Source organism: Anolis carolinensis, chromosome 5 (assembly GCF_035594765.1).
Source record: "Anolis carolinensis isolate JA03-04 chromosome 5, rAnoCar3.1.pri, whole genome shotgun sequence".
Classification (NCBI taxonomy): domain Eukaryota; kingdom Metazoa; phylum Chordata; class Lepidosauria; order Squamata; family Dactyloidae; genus Anolis; species Anolis carolinensis.
This window is the reverse complement of record NC_085845.1, coordinates 76,602,889-76,620,851: the sequence shown is the minus strand read 5'-3', so window position 1 is coordinate 76,620,851 and position 17,963 is coordinate 76,602,889. Positions and strand designations below refer to the sequence as shown.

At 37.6% G+C, this 17,963-nt stretch overlaps 1 protein-coding gene across 10 annotated transcripts in view; it reads right to left on the bottom strand.

Moving 5' to 3' along the window:
- Nucleotides 1-2,820: 2,820 nt before the first annotated feature.
- The window catches only part of fryl (FRY like transcription coactivator), a 174,911-nt gene continuing 159,768 nt past the window's right edge, over nt 2,821-17,963 (bottom strand). For 8 of the 10 annotated variants that reach the window (XM_062981612.1, XM_062981611.1, XM_062981613.1 and 5 more), the window contains 8 exons: nt 16,633-16,837; nt 15,209-15,358; nt 14,046-14,144; nt 8,949-9,017; nt 7,365-7,382; nt 6,413-6,523; nt 5,081-5,277; nt 2,821-4,866 (listed from right to left, as the gene is read on the bottom strand). In XM_062981612.1, coding sequence (XP_062837682.1) covers nt 4,611-4,866; nt 5,081-5,277; nt 6,413-6,523; nt 7,365-7,382; nt 8,949-9,017; nt 14,046-14,144; nt 15,209-15,358; nt 16,633-16,837 — 1,105 coding nt within the window. In that variant the 3' untranslated portion in view covers nt 2,821-4,610. The remainder of the gene's footprint in view (nt 4,867-5,080; nt 5,278-6,412; nt 6,524-7,364; nt 7,383-8,948; nt 9,018-14,045; nt 14,145-15,208; nt 15,359-16,632; nt 16,838-17,963) is intronic. The other 2 variants (XM_062981605.1, XM_062981609.1) reach the window with 1 other exon arrangement.

Below are 17,963 nucleotides of genomic sequence, written 5' to 3'. Positions count from 1 at the left end.
TGTTTTCGAACTGCTGGGTTGGCAGAAGCTGGGGCTAACAGCAGGAGCTCACTTCGCTCCCTGGATTCAATCCGCTGACCTTTCGGTCAGCAAGTTCAGTAGCTCAGTGGTTTAACCCGTTGTGCCATTAGGGGGCTCCTTTAAACATACAATTTAATAGTTTCTCATGAGATTATATTGGTACTCTTTAGTTTTTCCACTGAAGTGTGACAAGCTGGAGAAATAATGGCTTGCCTTTGGCCATTCTGAGGCTGTCATATGGGTGGAAACAAAGTCAGCACAATGCTTATGGAGATCAGTTAAACAAGATAAGTAGTATATCCAGCCACTGGTAAAGTAGAGCTTTAGTACCCCAAAAATTCCTGCTGACTTCTATGGCATGTGTAATCTAAGTGGGCATCTTCATGCTTCTTCTAGGTTGCAGGGGTTTTGCTTTGTGCATAAAGTTCTTTTGATTTTTGTACAATTTACATTACCTTGCTGTTTTTTAGTTTCTCCCTATACTGCCAGCTTCTGTAGTTAGATTTATGCGGTCCCATGGGTGCTGGTCATTATAGCTGTATTTAACTGGAATTTTATTCGTAACCTGTTAGAACAGGCCAGTTGAAATACACTGGGACTCACACAATAGTTGTCATTCAAAAACTGATTTTCATGGGTTTGGGACAGCTAGTGAGATTTAAGCTCCTATGTTAAATGTTACTCAAGATGCCTTATGCCAACCTGTTCCCTACCTAATTTGCTGATCCTGGCAAATTAGATTACACTGAGATTGTGAGAAATTGTGATGGTGGAGAGGTCTTAACAGAAACTCTCAGAGTGCCTCTGAGCCTTTACAGAACACATTTCTATACAACTGAGTCACTGCATTGTCTACTTCCCCAAGCAAAATGAAGATGCATGAGATCTCTGCAGAGAAAGTAGTACAGCACATTTTCCATGCAAAGATCATGCCCTCAATCCCTGGCAACTTCAGTTGAAAAAGATTCTAGGTATCTAACATGCTCACAATTTTAGACAGGGATTGAAAATAATTGATTTTGTAAGGTGTCTTATGTGGCCCCATGCTCCAGTAAACTGCTCAGTGTATGACCTTCTAAGTGGTTCTCAATCTGGATCCCCAGATATTTTGGCCTTCAACTCCCTGAAATTTCAACAGCTGGTAAACTGGCTGGGATTTCTGGGAGTTGTAGGCCAAAACACCTGGGGACCAACAGGTAACGAATGAGGTGTGAACACACTTAGAATAATGCAAAAGGATTTATTACAGTTCACCTCAAATCAAATTCCAAAGAGGCTGAAAATCTTCAGTGTCCACTTAGAAAACGCCAGTGATTTCCATACAGCTCAACAGGAGGCAGTAACTTTTGTGAAATTATTCCAGTCTTTCACTGTAAAACTCAACATGCAAGTACATTTGGCTGTATGCACCCTTGGCTTGAGAACAATAAAAAAATCTTTTGATTGTGCGTTTTTAAAAAAACAAGGATTATCATTTACTGACCCACTGTATAAAATGGGACTTCAGCATCCCAGATTTAGGTACCCCCATAAGGTCCTGGAACCAAAGCCCAGTTGATAAGGAAAAGTCCCCTGTATGAATTAGTTTTGCACAGTAAATAACCAGTGTCTGAACTGAATGTCTTGGTGCCTGAACTACACAAGACACAGTGGACACAATTAAGATAATATCTTATCCAAAGATGGCAGCACAGAGTCCGAAGCATCCCCACAACCCCTCAAAAAAGATTGCTTTATTAAACTATTGCTGTCATTTGAACAATTCACTAGTTGTGTCTTTAGTAATTAAAGAATGGAACTGATCTGGAATTTGAAATTAGAAAAATGTAGAGTGGCAGAACTCTATTCCCTCTGTGCTTCCTTTGTAAAATCTTAGGATTGGGAATATGTCAACACGATGGCCTATTAAGAACACTAAAACTGAATAATTGCAGTAGGAGGAATCTTGTCCTCAGAGTTACTGCTGCCTGATTATTGATAGCCTCAGGTGTCTTCTTCAAAGAAAGTGAACTGAGGAGAGCATGCAAAAACAAAACCGAAGATAAGAATGAACAGAGGAAACATGAATTAGGATGAGGCTCAACAACACTTATAAAGACCAAAAAGATCGCTACATGTGGGAATGTTCATAATGCTCTTCCAGGGAACAAAAAGGAAGTGCCAAGGAACGGGTGAGTCGCCAGTCTTGAAAGTGTGCCAGGCTGGAATGGGGCCTCACCAAAAGTTTTTGCTCGGCTTTATTGGAATCGGTATCCGTATAGGTGCATGTCTGTGCATCACGGACACTGTGAAGAGTTATACTCCAGGCACTCTATAGCAGGCATGGGCAAATTTCGGCCCTCCAGGTGTTTTAGACTTCAACCCCCACAATTCCTAACAACCGGTAGGCTGTTAGGAATTGTGGGAGTTGAAGTCCAAAACACCTGGAGGGCTGAAGTTTGCCCATGCCTGCTCTATAGTATCTCACAGTTGATATGCTCTGATTTATCGTTTGTTTTACAATACTGCAGCCCTGTCCATGTGAGTTGAAGTCTGGAAGCAATGCCACTGCATTTAACTACTTGAAGGAACTTTCTTCCCCTCCTGCTTATTCTTTAAATCACTCTGAATTTTAAGCATGGCATACAGTAAGATAATCATATATGTTATGTGTGTAAAATCCTGAACACTCTCCTGTTACCAAAATAAATGCAAGACCTTGTAGAGAGATAAGCATGGGATAGGCACAATAACAGTATGCAAACGTTATTCCAGTTTCTGCCTCGTTCACCACATCCTCTTGAGAAAATACACAAAGCAGCAAATAGAAATTTTTATTTTACCAGGCCCCCCCCAAAACAAAAACACAAAAATGAGGCTGATAAAAGATGTAAAAAGTATAATACACCACTAGAAACTACATATACCCCTGCAAAACCTTATTAAATAATTAAGGACACCATCTACAGTACCACAGAGTCTTCAAAATAATTAAATTTTATCAGGGTCAAAAGAAAAATACAGTGATTATGATTATGAATGTGCCATGTCTAGTTAAACAAGAGTTTTGGAAATGTAACAGAACTTCTATCAGCAGTCCAAGAATATGCACAGTGCTTTCAATTAATGCATTTCAGCATAATTACATGTCTAATAGGGTTAATTTCCCCAAGGAAACAAAAAGGCCATGCTAAAGAGATTTGTGTCTACATTCTACAATCTGGCCTTTTCAGAGCCAGGTCTTTTTAAAATTTTGTGTTAAATCACAGTGGGGAAGACAGATGCCTAAAATACAGACCTTTATTCCTTCTGAATTAGAGGAATCGTGGGACTACATTCATACTTTTTGATTATATAAAATTGTTTTGGTTTCAACACAGTTCAGTTAATCTTGTGCTACCGGTTTTTGAAATATATTGTAGAGTTTGGTAATCAGATGATCTTTCCCTTCTATATACAGTCCCAAATTCCTTAGCTTTAAATACAAGTCTTGAAGACAGACACACGTGAGTTTAAACCTCTTGAACTCTGCAGAATACAGAGATAATGGATCATGTATTCCATGGTCATGTCATCTATTAACAGCCACTATTCTTGCACCCCTCCCTTGCTTAGATTTATACACTATTCTCATGTAACAGTGCATTGTTCAACAAAAATACTGAATTTTACACTATACAATTTCTAGAATATGTACAGGATAAAATAAGTTAACTTTCCTAATGAGTTGCGGAGGGGCAACATAAATCTTTAATATACATCTTAAAGTCTCTGCAGGCAGCTACTTTTTGGTTAGTCATTATCAATAAGCACTGATCAGAAAACTGAGCAGCATTCTCAACAAGTTAGAGATATATTATCATTTTTTGAAAACTGGAAATTCCAGTTTTAAAATATTATTAAATGCCTTAACATTTACAAATTAGAAGTTAGAGCTAAAAATATTTTCCCCCAAAATAATCTTGCAGTGCTTTCGTTAGGCATGCTCTGACCTCATCGCACATCATCCATACCTTCAAAATGCAATTGTCAGAGAAACATTCATTCCTACTTTCACACATAATCCATCATGACCAGACAGAACTAAATACGTTTTGATGAATCCATACGGTTTGCAGTTTTTCCTCCTGCGTTATGACAGCACATTCTTTGTGACGTTGCCGGCTGTATACATCAGACCTTGTTACGCGTATTATTTTTCGACTGCCTGAAACCCTTACAGGACTTCAGCCGTGATTTTAGCCTCATTTTACCTGTTTTACATAGTTCTCAGTATGAAGAGGCTATTATTGCAACAACTTACATTTCTGCTGTTGCAGAAAAGAATGCAGTTATAGGCATTGTTTATAGCCCTTTTTTCTAATGCAGTTTTTATACGATTACTATTTTAAAAGTGTTCACGTTGCCCATATAGACACTTTGGAAGAAAACATTAAGATGCCGTGAGTTTCCAAGATCCTCGTCTCTGAATTCTGTCGCTTCTTCCAGTGAAGTTCTTTAATAGTCATCATAAATATGATATCTTCCAAAAATAGCAGGTTTTTCAACAGATATGAAAGGTGCCGGATAATAATGAGACTTTAGTTTTAGTCTTTTTGTGGGACATTGTTTCAAAATCCAGTGCTCAAACTTCTCACAGCTGTATGTTTGGCAAGAAGCTGATATGACTGCACCATCCTCAGGGACTCCCGGATCTCTAAATTCAATTCCATTAGCTTTGAACTGGCTTCTGACATATCTTGCTTTGAGCCAACCACTGCAAAACTGCCAGTCTGACCCAGGGTCTGGTGACGGAAATATATGTGCAACAGAGTTTGTATGGGATCATCTTCAGAGTTGCCAAATATATCATTAGGCCAAATGCACCTGGAAGTAGGAAAATTAACATTATTTCTCTGAGACATCTTTCACAAGTCTTCATATTTGCAATGTTCTAGGCTTATGCACACCATTCTAAATCTATCATTCTCATGATGCGCATGAAACTTCTACTTTGACTTAATTATACCATATATTTTTTAAAAGATATAAAATTTCGCTTTTGATATTAAGAAACAGAGAAAATTTGGCTCCATTGTACCTGTAGGCTTTGACCTGTGCTATCGCAGACGCAAATTCTTTGCTCCTCATGGTTTCAATAAGAGAGTGAATGGCAGTCTCCGTGCTGGCCTGGGAAGCCTCTGAGATTTCCATTTCTTCGATGCCACTGTCAGAAGCGGATTCTGCTTCCTTCAGAAAGACCTCTAGCTGTGCAAGCTCCTCTGACATATTTATTACCTAAAGCAAAAAAAAAAAAAGATCAATTTTCAATTGAAGTCTATTTAAGCATCGGTGACAGAATGTTATTTCTGTTTACTAAAAAATTGAGAAAGTATAAACAAGGCATGAACAAACTGGCCCTCCAGGTGTTTTGGAATGTTAACTTCCACAATTCCTAGCAGCCTACCAGCTGTTAGGAATTGTGAGAGCTGAAGTCCAAAACACCTGGAGGGCCGAAGTTTGCCTGTACCTGGTATAAACCCAATCCCAACCCTATGAATCTGGGTTACACTCATCCCTATAGATCAGTGGTTCTTAACCCTTGAGTCCCCAGGTATTTGACTTACAAATCCCAGAAATCCCAGCCAGTTTACCAGCTGTTAAGATTTCTGGGAGCTGAAGGCCAAAACATCTGGGGACCCACAGGTTGAGAACTACTGCTATAGATAGTCCCACCAATACAGCTGGTATTGACACAATCTATCTGTAGTCTTTCCCTGGCTGTCTCTGCCTTCCCTTCCAATATCACTCTCCCCTTTTCATGCTGATGCCTGTATCAAGCTTTTTGACAGCCTGAGCCATGTAAACTGCCTTTAGACCCAGTTTGGAGGAAAAGCAGAATATAAATGAATTAACAACAAGAAGTACCAAAAATTATCTAGGAACCCGTCTCAGGGGATCTATCTTCGGAGTGCTAAAGGCTATGGCAGCTGCAGGCACAGGATTTTCTGCTTTATATGTCGCTTTCAAAAAGCAACACAAATTCAATAATTTTTAATAAGGGTTGACGATAACAAAAGTGTAAACTATTACAATGAGGGAATGCAATGTAAATATTTTAAATGGGAGGAAACAAATTTTAAAGTATTTAAATAAATGTGACTATATTCTCGTAACAGCTTACATGCTGGAACCTATCGATGTCTATGAATGCGCCCAATGGCTGATACCAGATGTTTTTATGATAGAACCAATTAGGAAATGGCACTTATAATCCAGGAACAAAAATTGTGTTACATAGTGTAATGGACATTCATGCTCTTTCCCTTGCAAATAGGCTTAACCTTTCAAGAAAGATTGCTTACAACACCACCATCAAGATTTTCCTCTCTAACCAAAGAATCCAATACGAAGACAGTGGTCTCTTCTTTACCTCTGCCTCCTTTTTAATTACATCCACTTGGCTTATAAGTTTACAATAGGCTTGGAAGAGAAGCAGCAACTGGAAATGCAATTTATATAGCCTTCGACACAATTCTAACTCCTATAAATGAAAAAAAAACACAAACTTGTTATCTGAAATGCACAGTGTGCCAATTAGGCAAATGACAATCAGACAACAAAATTATACATAGCTTTCTGGTACAAAATTTGCAATATAAAAATTATTCGCTTACTACAGAGAATGAAATGTTAAAAAGATATACAAACTAATGTAGCAAGAAGATGAAAAAAGATGGAAGTTGTAGTCACGTCAACATTCATAATTAAGAATAAAAAGTGGCACTGCCCTTACAGATTATATATAAACTTTACCTTTTAAGAAGGGCAATCATATTTCCAAGGAAGAAAAATAGAGAAAGGAATTTTTATGACATTTCAGAAATGCCATGCTCTAGCAGGGGAGAAATTGCTTCTTTTTCTTTTGGTAATGTCAGTTTTAATTCTAGACCGTAGATCAAAGATAATATTTTTATGCAAACATGTTTCTTCCCCCAGTTAATAAATTTATGGAAATACATGTTCTTAGTCTTTTTGGTTACTGAGTAGTGTAACAATTTCAAAGGCAATTATGTTTTGATCAAAATTGTAGTAACCTTTCTCCGCATGTTTTTACATGTAGATGCATCAAAAGAGATGGTTAATATTTTTAAAGAAAAACAAAGCAAAGCAAATGGGAACGAAAATCACTGGCTATAGACTATAGATTTTTACCATCTAAGCATGGCTGACGATTCAGGCATTAGAGAACTGAAGCAAACATTAATACGATAATAATCTATTATGAGACAAAGATACACCACATATGGACAAGAGACAAAAATGGAAGCCAGTTTGTTTGCTGGCATGGTTAAGTATTTGATAAATCAAGAGCCATCACTTACTGCTAGAATTTCCAAATGCTAAGCAAGAAGGTGTGCGGGTCACAAAAAATACGAAAAAGAAAAAAGATAAAGAATTAGTATAGAAGTTCATTTTAGATGGGGTCTTAGTTCTCCCAGATAAAATTAAAAGAAAAAAAAAAACCCCTAAGTCTCAAAGAAAGAGGCAATGCATGTATAAAAAGACTAACTAGACTTCAAAGGATTGGTAGATAAACTACTTGCCCTGCTCTCATGCAATATGATAAAATTATATTGTGACGTGTAGGAAATATCCATAAAATTCGAACCCTGAACTGGACTAAAGAAACATTGGAGATAAAACGCTAGAAGCCTCTATTCATAAAAACAGTAAACAAACTCCACACATTTCTAAGGAACTGTATCAATCTAAAATTTGATGCAATCACATTGTTCCCTACAGTATCACATTAGAGTATATGCTGCAGAAATAAGCAAGAGAGTGAGATGGAGAAGGAATCTGTGGGGAAAAAAATCAGGTATTTTCTTGGAATATCTAACACAAAGAGCAATATTTTTTAGCTGGCCAGGGCTAGAAGCTACTCTGAAGAGCTGCCAGCCTAAACAAGGACCACAGCTGTTGTCCCCAGCACAATAATGTGGTGTGACTATGTCTGGAGGATGGCAAGCAGGTTGTTGTACGTGCTACAGTACAAATCAACAGCTAAACTACCATTCTGTACAATACATGAGAGGAACAACTAGCAATATTTGCATTAGACAGCAATTAGACAGCCCCTTTATTGTTCCCGCCTGGGAGAAAGGAAAGGCAAAAGATGTGACAAAGGAGGGGCCTTCACAAATTCTACTTCCCCTTGCTTTTTGGTCTCTCATTCCCCTTAACAAGAGACAGAGGGGGTAATTAGAAGGAATTTAGTTAAAATGAAAAGAACTTTAAAGAATCTGGTGGAAAAAAGAGGGTTTTTAGTAGCTTTACAAATTCTGCTTCCTGTCCAAGAAAACAGACTAAGTCTGGCGCTAAAGTTCCTTCCTTTGTTACAGATAGACTTCTTCTAACAATGAAAATACGTTCCTCTAAAACAAATACCTATTCTGCACAGAAGGGCTTTTTGCAAATATAGAACAGACAAGATTTTCAATCAGCCTACTAATTTTTTCAAACAAACCCTGCTAGACAGGTCTTAGGCATGTGCCCAGGACTAATTAGATTTGATCCAGCATAGCTTCTGCCCTAGACACTAATTTATCTGATCAGCAGAGATACAGAATATCAATTCACTGGCTTGCAACTACAGCTGCGTAAAGGCAGGCATGTGCTGGTACGCAGCTGCTATCAGCTCTGCTTATCGGCTCTGTGTTATTAAAACCAGACCGAAGTTGGGCTTCTGACTTTAATGGAGGGAAAAAGAAGCCATTATTCTTAAGCCAATACTTATAACACTCCACATTTTCCCCGCAGATGGTTGTTGATAACTGAAATGAAAAAAAAACTTGTAACATTTTTACTCTGTCTCAGAACGTCAACACTATTGCTAAGGTACACGGAAAGATTTCTTATTAATATATGACATGAAATGGAGCCAGTGAGTGGAAGCAGATACCAACCTGAGCATCTGTGGTGGTTCCATGAATACCGTCATCTGTACCAAATGTCCTTTTGCAGTCTTTCAGCCACTGCAAAATAAAAAAGAAGCAAACTGAAACTGGAAAATGCAGCTTAATCATAATAATTTGAAGCCCTGATGGAGCCACCTAAATCTATTTCATGAGTCTTACTGGATGCTATAATGACTTTTTCTTTTACCTATGTACACCAGAGAAGAAGAAAAACCATTACTTCCATCAACTCAATTTAATAATGACTTAAGTGAATTAGCTCCAAGCGTACACTTATCTAGAAAAGGACTGACAGTTTCTAAATGCTGCGATGTCTATTTCAATTAGTTGCATTGATGGCAATACATTTATACATCTGTTCTTCTCACTCCTTTAGCTGATAACACTATATGAGAATAAATCACTCAAAACAGATATGTAGAGTATCTTTGCGGATATGTAGGGCTGAATACCCATTTTGTCTTTCCCTTGAGTTTGTGGACAGAATGCACAATGTAGTGTCAAGGAAAAACAGGAATTTTAGGGCTTCCCCACTAATATCCTGTTGGGTTTCTAATATATACACAGTAGAGGAAGAACAATAGGGTTCTGTGAGCTCTATTAGGATCCTCCAGTCCTGCTGACCTTTGGTGCTCATGGAGGATTCCCCCATACTTCACACACATTCTCCTTTTTATCTGTCTAATGAAGATTTCTTTAAGCAGCTGTTTAATTATGTACCGTATTTGCCTGTGATCTAATTTCCTTTCCTTCTATCTATATCTGAAGAGATTGATAAATGATCCCATATAACTTAAGTAGTAATTTTTACACTAGATGAATATGCTTACTTAAGACAAATGGGAACTGAAAGTTAAAAGCTTAAGAAAACATCCCAAAAGAGCTTAAGGCAAAACAAATTCTCTGTCTCAGATAACTTTAGACAAAAAGTACAAGGTCAATAGCAATGGAAACTTGAGGTTGCCCTTCAGAGGCTGACGGGTATCCCTGACAGAGTCCTACAGCTATATCTGTTTTTATATCACCTGCTCCACTCCTGACCATTAGGTTGGGTTGGAGGTTGCACAAAACAGGGTCATGTTGCTCTGGGCTCATTCCTATCCTTTCTAAATGAAGGATAAACTATGAAAGGATGAGCAACTATAGCAGCCAGAATTCAGTTTCTCCTTGCCCTACAATATATTTGCATATTGTTGATTTATATAACTGTGCATTTGCTTCCACATTATGCTTTGTCTTGCTGAAATCCACACATATGTTCCTGAGTGAGGTCTCAAGTGCTGAAATCAGCTTCGTTCCATGAATAGATATTCCAAAAACAATGTAAGTCCAATATTTGGATACACCTAGCCTTCCTAACCGTGGCACACCTAGCAGGTTCTATATATACATCACTTTTCCTATTTGTGTAAATAGTTGAGTTCTATTAAAGTATTTGAAAGAATTAAAATGTCTATTTAAGATATTTTTCTGGCAATCAATACAGTAGAGTCTCACTTATCCAACATAAACAGGCCGGCAGAATGTTGGATAAGTGAATATGTTGGATAATAAGGAGAGATTAAGGAGAAGCCTATTAAACATCAAATTAGGTTATGATTTTACAAATTAAGCACTAAAACATCATGTTATACAACGAATTTGACAGAAAAAGTAGTTCAATATGCAGTAATGCTACACAGTAATTACTGTATTTATTAATTTAGCACCAAAATATCAAGATGTATTGAAAGCATTGACTACAAAAATGCGTTGGATAATCCAGAACGTTGGATAAGTGAATGTTGGATAAGTGAGACTCTACTGTACATTCCACTACAGCTACATTTTGGGCATTATTGCTATTGCTATCTCTGCATTGAAAATCTCAAAGCAGTCTGAACGTTATTTATGAACAAGAGTTTGATGACTAGTAGCTTTAGTGACCTCTGTCATCCTAGTGCAAGAGAGGCTCTAAACATGACTTTTCTACAGTGACACTACTAAAGACTGCCTAGGGATCTATTCCTGTATTCTGCCTGTTTTTCAGTGCAGCCTTTGTGAGTGATGAGGGCAGGCTAAAGGTGTACATGGGTCACCCGAGTATTTCTGAAGCAACTGGAAGCCCTTCAGAAGGCATGAATTAATGTCATAGTTTACATCCAGAAAAACAAACTTGTACTGAATACAAAACCCTGTGTATTCAAATGTTTGCCATATTTGATATCAACTCGTAGTAGAAAAATCTAACTAACATTATGAAAAAAATAGAAAATAGAAAAAACCCTATGTTATTCCTCTTTAGCATTGCTGCCTTTTAAAATAATTAGAAATATACGAGTGACATTAAGAATGAATAATTCTAATTATTTCATACATTCATATTTCATTTAAATGAGTCTGAATGAATGAAAACATGAGTATTGGCATTTATGCAGTTTCACTGTTTGCATTAAGCATTCAGTTTTCCACTTCAGTGTAATGAAAGACCACACCAATCCCTTTTATGGATTCCCCAGTTGCAAGTTAAATGACCTCTGATCTCCTCCTCCCTAGACCTGTATAACACAGTAAGATTGTCAGACATACATTGATTAAAAACTGGAGTTGAGACATGGGATATTTATTGTGAAAGTGCATTCTTGTATGCAGAAGGAGGAGACATTTTGAATTATTTCCTATCATTGCCTGGGCTAGGTAAGGGCAATGAGGAAGGAGATAGAAAATGCTAGCACTTGTTTTGGGTTTCACTCCAATTTGGGTCCACAATCCAGCCAGACTAGACGAGAAGAAACAAAATAGGTAAAACCGAGTTGAAGCAGAAGAACTAGAAACTACAAAGATGGAAGTGATGTCTCTTTCTTCCACACACAAGAGGAGACTTTCACAGGAAGTACTCAATGTGCCATTATTTGTATGCTACAAAGGAGATATCCTGAACTGGGATATTTCAAAATGATTATAAAAGAACTGTGTGGTATGCTGGCATGTAAGAAGGAAGGATTTGCTGAAGTCCACCTTCAGCAGAGAAAAAGCTATCAAATTTCTCATGTTCAGAAAGTAAAATTAAACAATGCTGTCACTCCAAAAAACAATTTGGTTTTATTACACCATCTTCATCTGAAGAATACCAGTCCTTCAATTCTGAACTGTGTCCTTCATCTTATAGCTCCTCCTGTAGTGAGCTTTTTGAATCTGAAAGTAACAAATAATCCACAGTATTTGAAATATTTCTCTCTTTGTCTTCGAGACACACTTCCTTGATTTTTCTAAACTCTTGATTCAAACTTTGCGTCTGTGATACTTTGAGAATTTCCTTGTTTCCCCCTCTACTAAATAAATGTTGAAATTTCATTATACTTAAATTGTCTATGTTGCTTATATTCATCACTGTCTTAAATACATCACTATCAAGTTTGATTGAGTAATTTCAAATCAATTTCTATTACATTGTCATTTGTATGAGATATTACAAACATGACAAAGGACCTACATGAAAATATTAACATGGCTGAATTTTAAATGTCGATTTCTTAAGCCATTACATGTGGTGAGATTAGCTTAAAAATACTGTTTTGCACACATGAATTTCTTTCCACCTAAACTGGGCTCTGCAGGCTAATGGTTACTCTACCACAGACATCTGAAGAGCTGCAAGACCAAGAACAAGCTACAGAAATAAAGATTTTTTTATTGTGTCAGAAGCGAATTGAGAGCATACTGCAAGTCACTTCTGGTGTGAGAGAATCGGCCATCTACAAAGACATTGCCCAGGGACGCCCAGATGTGTTACCATCCTGTGAGGGGCTTCTCTCATGTCCCTGCATGGGAAGCTGGGGCTGACAGATAGGAGCTCATCCCATCTTGCAGATTCGAACTGCCGATGTTCAGGTCAGCAGTTCAGCTGGCATAAGAGTTTAACCCATTGTGCCACCAAGGCTCCTAGGGGTAAAGAAAAAGGGCCATCTAGAGCAGTGGTTCTAAACCTGTGGGTCCCCAGATGTTTTGACCTTCAACTCCCAGAAATCCTAACAGCTGGTAAACTGGCTGGGGTTTTTGGGAGTTGTAGGCCAAAAACACCTGGGGACCCACAGGTTAAGAACCACTGATATAGAGGGAAAGTGTTCTTACCATACATCAAGGGATCCACTGACCGCATAGGAAAACAAATGAAGAAACATACCCTACAAACAATTTACAAACCCACTAAGAAAAATCAACAAATGCTACATTTAGCAAAGGATAAGAGGGATCCTTTAACTACTGCAGGAGTCTACCGCATACCATGCAGCTATGGACAAGTCTACATAGAGACGACAAAACGCAGTGATGCCCAAACATGAATCAAGAAACATGAAAGGCACTGCAGACTGATTCAACCAGAGAAGTCAGCCATAGCAGAGCACTTGATGAACCAACCTGGACACAGAATAGTATTTGAGAACACAGAAATGCTGAATCACTCTAACAACTATCATGTCAGACTATACAGAGAAGCCATTGAAATCCACAAGCATGTGGACAATTTCAACAGAAAGGAGGAAACCATGAAAATGAACAAAATATGGCTCTCAGTATTTAAAAAACTCTAAAATCAGAACAGTAAACAAGGAACAACATTCTGAAAACAGGAATTCTAGGCATCAATCAATCAGGGGCAGCTAACACCTCTGAACAAAAGATTCCCCCAGATAGGAAGAAGCCAGGAAATGAATCTGGCAAGACCATTAATGCAAATCAAGGTGATTAATTACAGCATTCACACTGGCCTCCAACAGACAGAGTTCCTTCTCCCACCCTGGACAAATTTATTGGGAGGAAAGGGGTCACAAGTGGAAAAAGTTTAAGAAGCCCTGATCTAAACAAGATAAAAATTATATATTTATCTATAGAAGGGGTAGGGAGAGATTGTCAACCAGCTGGAAAGGCAGAAGAAGAAAAACTGAATGGTGGAAGCAATGGATAAAATGGTTTAGAATTTTGGTCTTCTGCTCTGATCAGATGGAACAAAGAAATCACCACCATCATCATCATCTCCTTTACCCTTCCTATAAAACACCCATTGTTTGCTAAATGCAAACAGATCTTGCAATATTATACATTTACCTCTTCTGCTGATTCTCTTCTAGCATTGTAAGTATCCAGATGTTCTTGAAGCTCTAGAACGCTGAACTTCAGTGTTTCTAATAAACCACAGGAGACCAACTGAAATAAAAAGAAGTATTTGAGGACCCTGTAACTGTACCATATGAAACATACATATTGATAAGATCTTTATACTGAATATTTCAGCTTCTGAAATCCAAACAGATCTTGAATATCTAGTGAGAAAAGTTAATGCTTGCTAATATCTTCATGGTAGAATTCCAAGTGATAGGGGAGTTACTCAAATTCTTTGATGGCAATCTGTTTTCTGATCTTTAATCAAACCCATAGTTATGGTACTGCCAAGAACACAGTTCTTCTAGTAGCATTGTTATTTCTATGGCACATTTTGAACATAACTAAGCAACTACATAAAAATATTAATATGGCTGATTTTTTAGAAACGAAATACTTAAGTGTACCTTTTTTTTAAAGGCTTCATTCACCCTTTGTTATATGCTCCACTAACAATGGTTTAAGCAGTACCAAGCCTCAAGATTTAAAGAAGTAAATAAAACTTTAGGAGAAAAAAGATATAGTGCTGTGAGATTGAACATACTTAATGATAATAAAATTATGACTATTTGGCGGGAAATGGTAGTGAGGTATGAAATAAGATATCGTGGAGCAAGTCATGACTATATGTATTTTTGCTGAAGCAGCTACAAATCATAGGTAATGAAGACAACAAGATAGGGGAGGTTGTTGTGCAGGAATGCAATTTAATATTATTCTTTACATATTAGGGATAATTTCAGTTTCATGGCTTTTGGAATATGTGTGTTCATAGTTTTTGGGATGTTAAAACAGATAGTGATTTAAAATTAATATCACAGAAAAATTAAAAGTATATAATTAAACTAATAACAGAATCAAAAGGAGGTAAAACTGAGATTATTAAAAAGTACTTAAGACAAATTAAGTAAAATGGACAAAACTAACAAATTTAGGAGGCTACTGAAGTTTAACAGTATTGTCATCCCCATATAATTTAATTTTTTACATATTAAAGACCACGTGATATACTTTTAAAACATACACTCCAAAAACCAGAACATTCGGCACCTTAGCCATAAGTACACTAGGTAAGCATTCAGGTTATTTAAAGAAATATAAATAATTACCGTTTCTGCATCAACAAAAACAGTTGGGCATTCTGAACACAGCATCATGACTTCCAGTGAACTTTTAAATTTCGCTCCAATTCGTTGCAGATTCTCACCAAGAAAACTGACTGATTCATGGGTTATAGCCCCAAACTTCCTTTGAATGATCTAAAAAAATAAATATTAATTTTTGTGCAGGTAATTCAACATTTATTTTTGTTTGGGAGGTAACAGAAAGGGGATCTAGATGACCAGAGTAAGTCAAAAGATATTTCAAAAAATCCAAATGAGATAAAGCTCCTATTGGCATATGCGGGCTTCCACAATGTACATCCCACTTCCCTGTCTTGTATGTGGAACGGACAATTACTGTACTTTGCTTCCATCATTACAGAGAACAGTCTGAGCATATAAGACTATTTCCCTGCTTTTCCTCTGCTGCTGAGGATGAATAATTCATAATGGTGAAGGAGAAAAGCAATGCATCCTGAATGTGTTTCCAACGTATGGCAACCCTAAGGCAAATGTATAACAGAGGTTTTTGGGGCTGAGAGTGTGTGACTTGCCCAAGGTTACCCAGTCGATTTTCATGCTGAGCAGGGAATTCAAAGCTGTAGTCCAATGCTCAAACCGCTACATCATGCTGGCTCTCATACTAGGATGAAGCATATTCTGACACCAAGATCTGAAGCACACATATTAAATCAGCAGAATGAAACAAACTGGTACATTATTATTCCATACAGCAGCTTCAGAAATGGACAGTAAATTGCCATACTTACTGAAGTATAATGAGCCATCGATTGTAATGCGTATCTCAATTTAGAAGGTGGTTATTGCAAAACAAACAAAATGATTTGCTGTCAAATGTAGTGTGTATCTTCCTCTTATCTGTCAACAGTTCTTTTGCTTGCCTCAGAACAGCTAGCAGACAAGGGAAAACTGTCTCTTCAACAGTCCAAGTGGCGGCTTCCCAACTAAAGCCTCATTTACGAACCCCACAAAACCAAGGGGGACGTTGTGAAGACCTTGTGAATGGGGGCAGTTGGGAAGTCGTGCCCCTCTGTTAGGCTGAGTCTGGCAACAGCCTCGGCCTAACAGAGGGGCACAGGTGGATATGCACATGCATTTCTAACACACCACTGAATTGCACACCTAACTTATGGTTATGCAATTTAGCCAAAAAAGATGAGCATGCGAGTAAATATGGTATTACAAAGGAAGTTGTGGGCAAACTAGATTCAAAGCTTCACAAACCACAATTTCATGCTGCCCCTTTGCCATATATATCGAAACGTCATTTGTAGAGGTGACAGCACTTCAGATGATAGCTAATGAGAGTAGAGGTAGCTTTCTTCAAAGGAATCCCAAGCAGTGCCCTGTCTAAGATTTCTTTTGAGATGGGCACCTGCACAACAACATTTGGAAACAAAGACAATTACCTGAAACAACCTAGAAAATACGTGAAACGTATAGACAGCAGACGATCCATCTGTATCAGTCAGCAGCTGATTCACATGGCATCGCCAAGCCTCCTCTTCATCATCATACACCTGGGGTTGAAAAGCTGCCAATATGGCAGAAAGAAATGGAGACGGTGGGGGAGATGTCTGTACTTCAGGAAAACCATCTTGTTCTTCATCTTGACTGTCAAAAAGGCAAATATAAATATGAAGAAATACTATTTTAGATTATTTTATTTGGCCTAATTAAACTCATTTTAAACTTACAATCTAACTTGGGCATGACAGCTTTGGATTCTAAGAACCTCATCACACTAGAGCTTGGATCTACTTTAAATCTACTTTAGGGAGGGGCCTTTAAACAGCTCAGCCAGGCAGGTCCTGGACCTCACCAAACTACAAACCCCAGAATTCTGCAGGTGGCAGAAACTGGATTTAAAGTGGATCCATGCTCTGGTGTGATGAGGCAGTAATACTGGCAAACAGTTCTGTTTCAAATATCCAACAAACTATGGATCATTTAACTTAGTAGGAGTTCATAAAAGGAATAAATTTTACACAGATTTTGATGTGTCTCTGCTTTCATCAGTGTAAATCTATTGCCCCACTTCATATATACAATACTTCTCGCAAAGTTTATAGACTTTCAATGTTATACAAAATGTTGTTTATAAATTATTATATTTCCATAGTCCTTGAAGTCAATGACACATATAAACCACTTAGCTTAGTTTTTGCTGAGAAAATTGAAGTGATAAAACAGAACACTATGTTAAGAAGAACGTTTAATTAAAATGTTGTCAGTATCTCTCTTTCAGGTTCTGAAATAGTATGTTCTACTAGCATCATTCATAGGTATATGACTTAGAAGTACATTGCAACTGGACTCATTATAACAACTGAATTTAACATATTCTTCCTTACTTATAATGTGGTTTTCAGGTTAGATTAATGAGGGATATGTTTAATACTTCTATATCATTATTGTTCAAAGTTGGCCATTATTGCATGCTGTGCCACAACTGGAGTCTTGATACATCAGTACCCCTATTCAGTGAATTTTCAGTCATACAAACCTCACAGCGATTTACCATTTGGACTTAATGTGACAACTTCTAAATGACTGAAATGTAGCTATTTCAGAGATGGAAAGACCTGGAAAAAACCCAGAAAAACAGTTTTTCCCCATTTCTTTCCATAGCCATTTTTGGGGGGGGGGGGGGGAGTGTGTACGATATGTTCTTTTCCCTTGATAAATACCCATATATACTCGAGTATAAGCCAAACTGAATATAAGCCAAGGTACTTAA